The 14,911-nt window shown below is 35.9% G+C and overlaps 1 protein-coding gene across 1 annotated transcript in view; it reads right to left on the bottom strand.

Moving 5' to 3' along the window:
- The window catches only part of ST13 (ST13 Hsp70 interacting protein), a 32,368-nt gene that overhangs the window by 16,590 nt on the left and 867 nt on the right, over positions 1–14,911 (bottom strand). Inside the window, exons 2-5 of the mRNA XM_045083799.1 lie at positions 9,661–9,718; positions 7,505–7,580; positions 5,677–5,747; positions 1,693–1,759 (exon numbers count right to left, since the gene is read on the bottom strand). Of these exons, the coding sequence (XP_044939734.1) occupies positions 1,693–1,759; positions 5,677–5,747; positions 7,505–7,580; positions 9,661–9,718 (272 nt within the window). The remainder of the gene's footprint in view (positions 1–1,692; positions 1,760–5,676; positions 5,748–7,504; positions 7,581–9,660; positions 9,719–14,911) is intronic.

The raw sequence follows: 14,911 nt of genomic DNA, 5'->3' as shown, positions 1-14,911 counted from the left end.
CCAAGAGGCAGGCAGAGAGAGAGAGGGAAGCAGGCTCCCTGTCAACCAGGGAGCCCAATGTGGGGCTCAATCTCAGGACCCTGAGATCATGACCTGAGCCGAAGGCAGAGGCTTAACCCGCTGAGCCACCAGGTGCCCCAAGTTAATAAATCTTTAATAAAATAAAATTAGAACAAGGTTAAATTTATGCATGAACACGGCTTAGAAAGAAATGTGGAAAAACAAGAACATGACTTTTTAAATGGTGCAACAGGTTCATTTTCATTAAAAATGGTTAGGCAATAAATAAATTTGAAAAACATAAGACAATATGCCAAAACAAGTGACAAAAACAATTAGTTGATATTATGGCACAGTAAGATCCTGCACAAGTTAAAACCCTCTGATCCCTCAAATTACTCATGAACTTGTGAAGAGGGAGTAGTATGAGGTTTTAATGAAATAATGCATATTAAAAAATAACAAAACTGTCAGGTAGGCAGAAGGCACAAAATAAATGTTGGATAAATAGAAATCTTAAGTGGTAGTAAAATTAAAAGAGAAGTGTGGGAAAGGAATGGCCAGGAAGAAAGTAGCAGGGATCAACCGATGAGTATGAATTAGAAGCTGAAGTAGGTGAAGAAGAGCTTTAGAAAGAAGCAGCAGAGCACAAGTTATAGGAAAATTCTAGGAGAGCGAGGTCTGGCTGTAATGGAAGGTTAATATTTCAAAAAGAAGAGAACAAGGCTGGTAAGGCAAAACATGAGATCGGACTCTAGCAGGTCTAATGCTATGATAAAGATCTTCAAAAAGTATGCAAAAGCTGGTCAGAGGTTACAAGCAAGGGAATGTGTGAAAATAAAAAACGGTTCTACGAAAGAATAATCTAGAGACAGTGAACAGAAAGCAATAAAGGAAAATAGACATTTCAGGTAGGCAAACTATTAAGGCTAATGCAATGGCATAAACACAGAATCATGACCTAAACTAAGGTGGTAAGATTACAAAAAAAGATAGCAAAAATTATTTGCCAACTTGGAACAGCACTCAACAGTAAACTTTTTAAAACTTTAGTCATCTTCTAAGTCTACAGATGAAGTCCAAATGCACATCAGCATTAGACAACAGCAGCTCTCCTACAATGGCATTGTGACACACTACCACAAAGCTATGACGGGGTCTGCATACTACCCAAGCTAAGAAATGATTTGTTCTTACAAATTGTTAACTGATTAAATATTATGCTTACTCTATCACCAGCATTCTCCCACTGTGAAAGGATTTTTTGAAGAGGATCTAACCGTAAAGATCAGAACAAGAACATTATGCCAACAGACACCATTTGTCAAGGGTGCTGCTTTGTAAAAAGTTAAGAGCCACGGTTCTAATAATACCTTCTTTGAAAAACGTTCACCTTTATCTTAAAGCCTCTCCTCAGTAGATAAACACCAGGATTAGTCAGGAAAGGAGTCTTTCCATTCCCATCAGGATGTGTCCGTGCCATAAGGCAAGGTAATTGATATCTGAGTGACTTCAGCCTCTTTATCAAGGGGGGAATGGGTAGATAGACAATAGGACAATTTCTTCTCCAGTATAAAATACTCAATAGATTTAAGTTCCCTGCCACTTTCCCACTATTTTACAGTTGCTGTGGGGGGGGGGGGATATTCAGACTACCACAGAGATACAGCAAAGAGGAAAAAAATCACTCACCATCATTTAGGGCATCAATGGCAGCCACTTTTTTATCATTTGCCTGATCCATCATTTCCTCGGTTATCTAGGGGGAAATTGTAGGTCAACTTAGAAGTAACAGAGAAAACAAAGAGAAGGAAGCAGCTTGGGTTTTCTTAGGGATGGGGAAGACACAACCCCCATCTTCATTCATTCTTCTCTAGTCTCCAGAGAGCAAGAGGATAACTAAGGTAAGTGATTAATAAGAAATTACACAGGATGAGCTTTAATCTTTCATATATAAACAATAAATTTCACTTCCTACCCTTTAGTTTAGATGTGACTTTGCTACCCTCCCTCCCAACCAACCTGAGGAGGATGTCCCTGCCCTTGTCTCACCAAATTTTTCACGAATACTAAGACTCAATTCTCCTTGTAAAGATGTAACTACTGCTAGCTCCTGTTAGACTTAAATTTTAAGTAAAATGTCTCATTCTTTTGTTCCAACAAACATCTACTGAGTACCTATACAGTACAGAGCACTGTACAAGATGCTGACAATACAAAGATCATTAGTAACAAAATCTTAAAACAAACATCCCCACTTAAACGGAAGGTTAAGAAGTAGTTTCTTTAACAGAAAGCAAAAGACCTACTCTATCACCAACCACTATGTAAAACATTACCGATGCTGGCTAATTAAGAAAATGATTTGACAGGTTTAAGAACTGAAAGGAAATACCAAGCTGTTTTCAAGTTTATTTAGTAAATCCAAGACATGACAGGTTATTAGAGCTACTAAAACAATTCAATGAAGTCCTCAGAAACATAAAAAACCAAGAGTTCCGGGACGCCTGGGTGGCTCAGTTGGTTAAGCAGCTGCCTTCGGCTCAGGTCATGATCCCAGCGTCCTGGGATCGAGTCCCACATAGGGCTCCTTGCTCAGCAGGGAGCCTGCTTCTCCCTCTGCCTCTGCCTGCCATTCTGTCTGCCTGTGCTTGCTCTCCCCCCGCCCCCCGATAAATAAATAAAATCTTAAAACAAACAAACAAACAAAAAAAAAAAAAACAAGAGTTCCTCCACATCAGCAAAAATCAGTTACAAAATAGGACAGAACAAGATACCATTCTAAGAACACGTAAGACTTTCAAAAAGGGAAAAAAGTAAAATTCTATTAAAGAACATAAGATGTATACTATGTTCATGGAAAGATTTTTTTGAATACTTCAACCTAACCCCAAGTTACTCAATAAATTTGAAGTAATTCCAACACAAATTTCTACAAGTTTAAAAATAATCTTAAAAGAAAAAGACAAAACAACAGACACATTCTACCAGATAATAAGACACTCTAACAAAGCCAAATGGGGGGTGGGGGAGAAGACAACTTCAATTTGTGGCAGTATGTTACACCTGATGCCCTGAGTAACTTTAAGAGCCATCTTTGACATAATGATGTAGAAATCCTCAAAGAACAAGATTAAATGAAGATCTGAAATCCAGTATGGGAGCTGAATGATCGATCTGCTTTCACCTTTCAGTAGGTGTCAAACCTGGTAACCTTGCAATTATTTTCAACTGTGCAGGACATATGAAAGAAGATTCAAGTGAAGAGAAGGCATGTTGTCTAATCAGCACCCTCCAATAAATCTGAACTCCCCAATGCCTATACCTGCAGGCCTAACAAAAAGCCAAAAATAAACCTGTCCCAAAGAGAGGTATAGCCAACTAGCAAGAAGAAAAAAAAGAATTCCCCTGTAAACTCATAATGATAAGCCAGGCTTTCCAGGGGGAATTCCCATTACTTGTATAATTACACAAACAACAACAAAAAAACCATGCTGAGAATTTAAAGTGGTCCTTGACTTGGTAGCTCCAACTCAAGAGTCTGATGGAAGCAAATACTTTCCTCTTTGGAGGAATGCACCTTCTTCCCAGGCCTCAAGAACTTTTCCAGATGAAATGTCAAAGAACTCATGGTCTAACACACACATACACATGCATATGCACACAGTCAAAATACATACACCCACACTATCCACAAGTAAACAAGGGACCTCCTCAATGAGCAAGAGTAAGGAAAAATAAAACAATAAAACCAGGAAGAGTCTGACGAAGTTTATAATGTGTAAAGGCAAGTTCTGAAAATGAATAAAGAAATGAGATAAATAACAAAGTATACTTTAAAATGAATCAAAGTAAGACTTAAAGATGAGAAACACAGGCCCTCAAATTCAAACATCAACAGCCAAATGACTGATACATAATTCAGCAGTGATAAAGAAATAGTATTCAATAGTGGGGAAAAAAATCTAACATATACCTAACTAGGACTCCAGAATGACAGTTGAGAAAATGGGGAAGAGGCAATATTTGAAAGATACTAGATGAAAATGTTCCAGAGCTAAAGGAAGTTAACCCTAGAATTTAAAATGCCCAATATATTCCAAGTAGTGCAAATACGATGTTGTAAACCTGACATGTCAAGTGATACATCATCAACAGAATACAACACATAAATTCTTAAAAATTCCTTTCATAATGAACAGTGACAAAAAGTACCTGTATTTCTTAAAGATGCACATCATCTTTATGGAAAATATGCTAATAAATTATCTAACAACATCAGAAAACATCTAAAAATTAGAAAGATACACATTCATGAGTAGTTAATCAAAACAGTGAGCTGTATCTTCTCCCGATCTTGATTTTAGATTTAATGCACGTCCAATTGGGGGCGGGGGTTAATATTCTACAAATTTATATGGAAAAAGGAAGGCCAACAAAACAGCCCAAATACTCCTAAATTGTTAGGGGTCCCCCTACCAGATCATTACGTGGACAATGTGTCATTGGTACATGGAAAAAATTAGACAAGAAAAACACAACACCAGAAGTGAGACACATATATATGGAAACAGTATATTTTGGCATTGATGAGGAAAGGAATTCTTTAATAGTGCTGCCAGGTAGATTAAAGATTAAAGGTTAACATAAAATTTTCAGAAGGAAAAAATTATTTATTACAACAATTATAACCTTGAAGTAAGAAAGCATAATATATAAAAGAAAAACCTATTTAACTATACTAAAAGATTGTTCATGAAGACAACATAAAGTGAAGACAAGCCACAAACTAGCTGAAAATACGTGGAGCATATATAGATGACAAATTGTTAGTCTCTAGAACATAAAATGGATTATAAATGAGGAAGGAAAAAAAGACAACCCAGAAGAAAAATGGGAAAAGTCACAACAGGACTTCGCAAATAGCTGTGAATGACCAATAAATATTAGAATTTGCTCAATTTTATTAGAAATTGGAAAAATGCAAATTAAAAGCCACAAAGGCATACCATTTCACAGGATAAACCTGATAAAGATGAAATCTGATAGCATCAAGTGTTGGTGAGGACATAGACCAAGCTTTTAAACCATTGTTACACAATTTCAGTGTTTCTCAAGCCTTTGGTTCATCATTAACCCACAAAGATCCGTAGAGACACTTTTTAATACTCCCACATTCCATTTTAACACCACAGAGACACATTGCATGTATGTTACGACCCTCTGGAAGACCACTAACCACTGTAGTATACAAGGTTTTTGGCAAGCCCCCTCCCAAGAACCAATTCTCATTACCTTGACAGTAAAACTGTCCCCACTGGGATAAAACCATTTTGGAAAACAATGGGATATTAGATATCCCATTAATAAGAAATCTCATTTCTAAATATAAATGTTAGGTGAACTCTAACCTAAAGAGTAGTCAAAACAGATGGAGATTGAAAAAGCAGGTAAAAAGGAAATTAACAAAGACTTCTGAGATTGTTAGAGTATGAGTAAACATAATGGGAACTTTCACAAACATTTTAAGCAGTAAAATAAAATGTTTTTCTAAATACCTTAAGTCAGAAAGATTCAGTATGTTCTTTTCCTGGCAGAATTATGTCACAAAATCATTGCAGTAAGTGGGACCTTCACATTCCCTATAACAAGCACAAAATAAGCCACTGAATTTACCTCTGCATTTTCATCTCCCATTTCTTGAGGGGCATCGGTATCTGGTTCAATCACACCTTCATTGTCAATTTCTGCCAAAATTAAGAAAATGACAGTAAGACCCGTACTGTCCAAACCGGCTGTATAGGACTCTTAAATTAAAACTAATCAACTATACCCACTCTGACTCATAATTTATTTAAACTGATGCACTGTAAAGTATTTCCCCATTAAATTTCGTTAAAATTACATTTCATTTTAACTGTTGCATCATCTCGGGTATTTTTCACTGTCTCGTACTGGGAAATGTTGGCAACTGCATAGTTTCTGGTATTACACAGAGACACACCACTTATTTAGGTAGTATCAACAAAATGATTCAGTTCAAGTATTTTATTCTACACATCAATGTAGTATATTAAAAAATATTTTATGGAGATAGCATAAGTTATAGTAATGATGTAAATCATAATACTTTTTACTAACAAATTAAGATAAAGGCACAATGCTGATGCAGAATCTAACTCAAAAGCTAACACTATAACCAAACAGCAAAGAAACTAGAAAAGAGATATGTCATAAATTTAATGACAAACAACTGTAATTTGCTACAGTAAAGGAAAACAACTGTTCAATAAGAAAAACTTTTCAAAATAACAGAAAATGTTAGATTTTTTTTTAGCAAATAAGAGTGAATTTAATGTTTCCTGCTGACAGTCAAAAAAGAATGAAACTGAGGGACACCTGGATGGTTCAGTCAGAAGAGCATGTGACTCTTGATCTCAGGGTTCTGAGTTCAAGACCCACGTTGGGTATACAGATTAAATAAATGAACTTAAAAAAAAAAAAAAAAAAAAAGAATGAAACTGAAATCAGCAACCTGAAGTTCTAATTATTGTCAAACAGGATAACTTTAGTCAACTTTTAATAGGAACGGAACTTGTAACTTTGCTTAACTATAAAAAAGCTTAATTCATACACAAAAAAAGAAATTGCTTTTGGATGAAGAAAAAGTAAAATATTATCATAGTTAAAACTGTTGGATAATTATAAGACTGAAAAAGATATTTTACAGAAAGTGAAAGATCATCAATTAAGCCCATAAACAAGAGGTCCTCTTTAACAGTATCAAAGATCAACTGATCAAAATTTTAAAAATTACAAATACATTTCTTTAGCTTTTAGACAGTCTATTAATTAAAAGACTGCCCATTTAATAACTGGGATATGTATTTATAGTCTCAAAGGACTTCCCAATTTAGGAAAAGATTTTTATCACTCTGTGGCCTGAAAAACTTCCAAACAAAAAACCACCAAACTCATGGCATATCATGTCTTCTAAAATGAACAAGTTTTATCAATGTGGATGCAAGTAGTAACAGGAAAATAATTTTCTGGTACTTGATTCAGTTACTGGAAAACTTGTACATTTATTTAGAACAATTTGGTTATGTAACCCAACTACAAATTTAATTAAATCTGAATATACATCAAATACTTACACAAAAATGTAACATCTAACATCTGCACTGAAATGTGCTATAAGTATAAAATATACTCTGGATTTTGAAGACTTAGTATGAAAAAAAGGAGATTTCACTAGTAATTTTTCCATACTGATTACATGTTAAAATGTTAATATTTTAGATATGTTAGTTTAGATATATTCACTTAATTTCATCTGTTTAATTTTTAGTGTTTTAATGTGGCTAGTAGAAAATTTTAAGTTTTGGATGTAGTTCAGCTATGTTACATTTCTATTAGCCCTGATTAAGTCAATTTAGTAAAAATCAGCACAAGATCTTATCATGAGATTATCAAATACAAACTAACTATACCATCTTCTCACCTAGATCACTCTCCTCACTTGATGGTTCATCTGTCTTTATGTTTTCCTCCGCCTTCTTACTATCTGGTTTTTCTTCCTACCAAAGGGAAGGCAAATAATGCTTTCAGTATATAACAACACACCAATATATATACTAATTTATAAAAACATATATAAACTGCTTACATACGTTATATTTCAATTGTTAATGTAACCCTTCTTACACTGTTTTAGTAAACTTGTTTTAGCTTTGTTTTCATTTCTCTATTTAAATTAAGAATAGGTCCAATCCCTCCTCCAAACCTTTTAAACAAGTTTTAGAATTTGAAAAATGCTGGATTGTAGGAAGCTAAGACAAATACATAACCCATACTTGTGCTGCACTTTCAACAGGCTCTGTGGTCCACAACTCTCCCTAATCAACATATTACTATCCCTGCAAAAAAAAGACGAAGCGTTCACAAGTGGGAAACTATGAACAGCCTCACATCTGTCCAGATTATGCTTTACTGACATAAAAATCTTTACATTTTCAATGGTTCGGAGTTTGGAATTTTAAATACGGAACAATGGACCCATCATACACAAATGATGAGAATTCAAGAATTTCAAAGTACAAATGAGGAAAACCAAATTTCCTTACCATCCTGTAAGTAACCAGTGTGGTTTTTGGAGTATGCCATTAGATATTCTCAACGCACAGATACAAGACAACTCTGCACTTTGACCTTTCCATTTAATAATGCTGTTTCATAAAGAATGTATCACAATTAGCACACCCCGTCTATTCATTTAACTGTATTAGTATAAATTATGTAACCAGTTATTTAGGTTGCTACTTTTTGTAACTCTTAAAAATTAGAATCAAAACCCAATGTCATTACCAAATATATGTTGAGACCCTACTACATGCAAGGTGTCAGACATTTTAGCATTTAATTCCAAATCAGAATGTTTTCTTACAAAATATTTTAGCAGAGACACAGATTAAATATAATTTTGTCTTCCTACATGTTTACCACATAGCAAAATATTCTATATAGGAGGCACCTGGGTGGCTCAGTGGGTTAAAGCCTCTGCCTTTGGCTCAGGTCATGATCTCAGGGTCCTGGGATAGAGCTCTCTGCTCGGCAGGGAGCCTGCTTCCTCCCTCTCTCTCTCTGCCTGCCTCTCTGCCTACTTGTGATCTCTGTCTGTCAAATAAATAAATAAAATCTTAAAAAAAAAAAAAGATTCTCTCTGTTCTCCCCACCCCTTGTATTCTCTCTCTAAAAAAAAAAAAAAAAAAAAAAAAAGAAGGAAGGAAGGAAACCTGGGGGAAAATATTTAGATGTGAAAACACAAAACAGAAATAAGAATTCTGAAGGAAGCATTTTTGTTTTGAAGGAAGGAAGGAGAAGGAAAAGTAAAAAGGAAAAAAGGAAGAGAAAGGAAAGAAAAAAGAATGGGAAAGGTCTTTGGAGGAGGATCAGAAATAAAAATGAAATTAAAATGAGTGTTCAGAGAGCTAGCAAGCTTGGCTTGGCTTTAATCCCCTCCTCTGTCCATTGTTAGGGCTGGTTTCCTGCCCACTTTAAAGGCGCTAGCAGCCTGTTTTCTGCTTGCTTTCTCATGAGCCACCAGAAGTCTTTTTTGTTCCCTCTGCCCCACTCTTCCCTTGAAGGAAGCATTCTTAAGGGTATACCCACCCCCATATTTAAACTTCAGCTACCGGTAAACTCCTCCTAATCTATTATGCACTTTTTTTGGGCGAATCTGCTGACTCATACTCAGAAATAATACTCAGGTGAGAAGATAGAAAAACTTAAGAATTACTGATTTGGACTATTTTTCATCTACTTCGCAAATTTTAATCAGGTACCCACAATGCATAAAGTCCTGTGCTCAGTGCTACAGACGCAAAGATGACGAAGACTGCATAAGGCACAGTCACAGAGCTCACCGCCCACAGGTCATGCACGTCACACACACAAGCTTTTATCCCCAAACACGGTGCACATTCACCCCAAATACTCCGTGTTACATCAGATTTCAGATCCTCCGTATCCAACAGAAATTTTACGAAGATCTTATTTCTAAGCGATCCTGAAGAAATCAGGAGTGGTAATTTGAGAGCAGCACTTTAAAAACCTTAGAGTACTTTATCACTAAACATACAGATGAAATTCATAACTTACCTTGATACTGTCTTCTGATTTAGTTTTATGAGTGGCAGGTGGTATTTTACCCCCCATGCTTGAGGAAAATGAGAAAAAAAGATATTTGTTTAGAAAATTAAAATTCACTGAGCAAAGCAACATTTATTTACACTGGGAAAAAAAAGGACAACTACTCAGAAGGTTACCTTCTCAAACCTTTAAGAGGAAACTCAATTTGAATGCTCCAGTATTAAGTTTTTTCAGCTTAAAATTTTAATTTTTTCTAGCATACTGGCTAACAAAAATCTAACCCTTTCCTTGCCTCGATAAGCCTAATAAACAAAACTGTATAGCTTCCCTATGCCCATTCCCAGAGGAAGAGGCAGAAAAACAGGCAATGACAAAAATCATATGTACAAGTTGTTAGTTCGGAGTTCAGCAGGATAGTATACTGAATCCAAACTTCAACTTTAGTAAGAGTTCACTTAAATTCAAACAATCAATTTATGAAATAATTAGGAAGTTGTAGTATAATAATTCAAAATGTTTGTTTCCTGTTTGTATTCTTTGTTTGTATTTCATAATGCCCCTTACAGTATAGATTTTCTCCTTATCCCTTCTACAATTCACCCATTAACACTTCCCCTTGGCCTTGTAAGTCCTTTCCCAAATACTCCAGGACAACACCACGAACTACGCACGAATAACTTAAAAACAAGGAGGAAAACAGATTATGAAGAATTAGTGCCGTATGCTCCATTTGGGTCAGACTCTGAAGTAAATGGGCCCCATGCAGCAGTCCTGGGACTAAAATGTTCAACAAATTAAGGGCACTCCTCCATGACATTATCTGGAGGTCACAAGAACTTAACTAAATTTGCCTTAAAAAAAAAAGCCATCAACTTTTATGGAAAAGAGAGAGAAATATTCACCCAGAAAACCGAAAGAAATCTACTTCAAAATACCCTCAGGTATTAATTCTTTACAACTAAAATTAAATCCACGTTTACTTTCATCTTAGGTGGGTGGAATTTCCGGACACAAGAGATGTGTACGTTGGATTTAAATGGATATTGTTTTCCAAACGGGAAATGGATTTGATTCTTCAAAATTCCTTTACCAATTTACGCTTGTATCAGCGGTGCATAAGAATTCCGCTAATTATTCTTTAAAAATCCAGTTGTTCCACACCTCAGCCAACATTTAGCTACTAACCATCTTTTATATTTTTAGCCATTTCGACAGGTGTATCAGGGTATCTCATTGTAGTTGGGTCCCTTTCCATTTATCTATCGGCCATCTGAGTAGCCTATTGCTTTTAGATTTTGTCATATTTATCTGCAGGTATTCTTTGTAAACTCTGCATACAAGCCCTCTGTCAGTTTTATATGCTGCAAGTAACTTCTCCCAACCCATGGCTTGTCTTTCACATACAAAACAAAGCCAATGTGAAGTGAAAGTATTAATATAAAACAGCAAACACACTAATAGACAAAGTTTGGAATTTACTGTTAAGCACCGATCACGAAAAATGTGTACATTCCCCCCATTCAGTTTAATGTGACAATTACCAAAAAAAAATCTTATTTCTTAGTTTGCAATTCAGCAAAATAAAATGAATAAGAAAACAGCCATATAAACAAAATTCTTTAAAATTCTGATCTACACAAAAACTACTTTTCAAAAGAGCACAGTATTCAAACAATAGTTCCTTGCAGTTAATTTTTTTTTTCAAAAAAAATTTTATTTGAGAGCAGAAGAGAGAAATCACAAAGGAGGGGCAGAGTGCAAGGGAGAGCGACAAGCAGACTCCCTGGTGAGCGCAGAGCCTGCTGTGGAGAATCTTGATCCCAGGGACCTGAGGTGAAGGCAGATGCTTAACTGACAGAGCCACCCAGGCACCCCTTTTGCAGTGAACTTTTAATGAAGACACAGGGCTCCTTAAGCTGTTTTCCCCAAGTTTCAAAATGCAACATTCAAGAAAGTATTTAGGAAGACTTTCAAACATAGCCACAGCAATCTAACTTATGTTAAAACTTTGGGAAATGACAGTCTTACCAAGAAATATATCATGTTGGTGCCTGGGTGGCTTAGTCCCTTATGCTTCCAGTGTTTCCGCTTCGGTTGTGACCTTAGGGTTGTGGGATGAAACTCTGGGGCTGAGCTTGGGGCCTGCTTGAGATTCTCTCTTTCCTCTCCCTCGGCCCCTCTCCCCATTTGCTCAAACAGGTTCACGCTCTCACTCTCTCCCACTAAAATAAGTAAACCTTTGGGGCGCCTGGGTGGCTCCGTGGGTTAAGCCTCTACCTTCCACTCAGGTCATGATCTCAGGGTTCTGGGATTGAGCCCCGCATCGGGCTCTCTGCTTGGCAGGGAGCCTGCTTCCCCCTCTCTGCCTGTCTTTCTGCATACTTGTGATCTCTGTCAAATAAATAAATAAAATCTTAAAAAATAAATTAAAAAACAACAACAACAAACCTTTTTAAGAAAATGCATTAAGCTAAATCTAATCCTTAGGAAACCAAGACAAACCCAAACTGAGGGAAATTATCCAAAATAGTTGGCCTGTAATATGCAAAACTGCCAAGGTCATGAAAGCCAATGAGTGATCAAAGAATTCTTTCAGAATAGAGATTAGAAGTCACAACAATAAAGTGCAACATGGAATTCTGAGAATTAGATAGTATTAATGCATCATTCTTAGTTTCCTGAGTTTGGTGGCTGTACTAGAGAGACTATCCTTGAACTGTAGGAAATACACAATGGTGCTGAGGGCACAACACTAGAAACCGTTGCAGGAAAAATGTTTGCACTGTATTTCAATTTTCCTGCAAATTTCAACTTTCTAAAAAAAATTTAAAATAGGGAGGAAAAAGAACACAGGAAGGTTATTCATTAGCTACATTTAGAGTTTCTCACCTTACAAAATCTAACTACTGGAAGGTTAAAACCAACTTATAAGTACAAAAATTTCACTTAATGCTTTCAAGATTTAAAACACACTAATTCCCTCCCCATTACTGCAAACTGGACTCTACCAGTATAGGCTTTTATGCCACCAAGTAGGGCTAGTACAGAGACCTTTCTCATATGGACTCACACAAGACCTCATTCATAATTCTCTTAATTTGATACATTCGAAATGCTTTGAGTCATAGTTATTATTCACCTGTACAAAAAATTGGATGCTGTGTTCTCAACTCATTGCAAACAGAAGTGCATCCTGTTCCTTTCATTTAAAGTATTTACTGCAAAGCCATTCGCCATGCACTGTGCTGGAGATTACAACACAAAGATAATCCCTCTGATCTTAAATCACCATAAAATGAAATACTAGTCTCAAAAAATGCTTCTTCCTATAAAGAAAACCAAAAATACCCCAAACATACTCACTGAAAACATCCTTATCTCCCTGGATCCTCACAGACTGAGCCAAAAAAAATTCTTTATTTCTCTTTGTCCAATTAACAAGGTCGTTAAATAAATTCTTTTTTTTTTTTCCTATTTTTTATTTTTTTCTCTTTTCATTTGTCAAATTCTTAACATCAAATAAAATTTTAAACTAGAAACAGTGGTAAAAATTCTGGTAAATACACAAACTAAACGAACTGTTCTTTAATGTTTGAACCTGGGTACGTACAACTAATCTAGAATGAACAAAGAACTCTGATACGGTTTCAACTTTAGGAGCTTTTATAGTAAGATTAGGCCTTGGAACGTTCCTGGACCCAGAAGTCTCCAGGTTCAGTCCACCCTCCTATAATCCTGCACTTAAGAAGGCTGACATGAAGGCAGAGAGAAATTGATGCACTTCAAGCAAAAGCCTCAAAGACACAAAAATTTTAAAGAGACAACGAAAGCTTCAGAATAGGGCCCCTACGCATGGCAACATGCTTCATCCCATACTTAAACTAAAAATTTAGGACGCCACAAGGGAAACATACGTGGATGGCTAAAAAAGAAAAATAAAAGGATTACCTATGTGAAAATTTTTAAAGATTTTATTATTTATTTGACAGAGACACAGCGAGAGAGGGAACACAGGCAGGGGCAGTGGGAAAAGCAGGCTTCCCACTGAGCAGGGAGCTGGACCCTGGGCTTGATCCCAGTACCCTGGGATCATGACCTGAGCAGAAGGCGGCTGACCACCCTGGTGCCCCACATATGTGAAATGTCAAAAAAAAAACCCCAAAAATAAAAAACAAAAAAAACCCCAAAACATAAGTACTTTCCAGAAATAACATTGATAATATTTTCCAAGCCTTAAACTGGAATTCTCTAGATAGCCATAATCACTCCAGCCCAAGCTATACTGTTCTTTGATTTGTTTCAGCTTTTTCTTCATAGCTCCCTTTTTCCTCCCCAGCAGTGGAACAAAACATTGTATATACTCAGTATAATGTTGAGTCTTGGCATCAACCATTTCTTCCAGTGGTATACACACCCAGCTTTACCTGGAATATTATAAACAACGGCTCTTTCCTATGATGGATAAAAAAGATTAAAAACATACAAATATCTAAAGTGATGCATTTGTATTATCAAGTTATTCAAGAGGAAAAAACCGACTGAAATCCAGGCCTAACCTCCTAGTCCTGAAATTAGCATCTTGTAGGTTTTCCATCTTTGTAGATTACAAACACAGTATTCTTGTTAACTACCAAAAACAGTTTTTAAGGTACTGCAGTAATTATAAGTGATATCAGAATTTAACACTTATAACATATGCAAAATCTTACCATAGTTAGAAAACTAGTGGAGGAAAAAAACTGAGAAACTTCTTAGAGGAAAAAAACACCACGACATACAACGTTGTCAGATTGTAACTTAAGTTTCTTCCTTAGAAGAGTTTGTTGAAAAAAATATTCTTGAAATTATCTGGTCATCAGGGGTTCACTTTCCCCTATAAAAATATCACTAAAATAAAAAGATCGCTGTTTCCAGTAGTACCTCTAAAGAGTCACATTGCTTTGCATTGTCGTTATCATCACCACGAGGTGCGATTTGTGTATCATTTAAATTCCTTACTAGTAGTGATGTTTAAAAAAAAAACGTCTCGGGGAAGATTTCCCTTTCTCTCTTAAATTCTCTCCAAATATGAAAAATATTATTTTCTATCATACAGTAAATATCAAAACAAATTTCTGTATTTATTCACCTCACTAAATAAACTGCACTTATACGGTTTCCTAGCACCTGGCACAATGCCTATGCAATTAATTCCGTGCACGTAGCCAGGTACTCTAGATTTAAGGACAAGAAGAACAGATCATGGTAATATGCTGGTCCT

This window comes from Mustela putorius, unplaced genomic scaffold (assembly GCF_011764305.1).
Source record: "Mustela putorius furo isolate JIRA1106 unplaced genomic scaffold, ASM1176430v1.1 tig00000738_pilon_pilon_pilon, whole genome shotgun sequence".
NCBI classification, from domain to species: Eukaryota; Metazoa; Chordata; class Mammalia; order Carnivora; family Mustelidae; genus Mustela; species Mustela putorius.
Note: the sequence above shows the minus strand (reverse complement) of the source record. Positions and strands in the feature narration are given on the sequence as shown.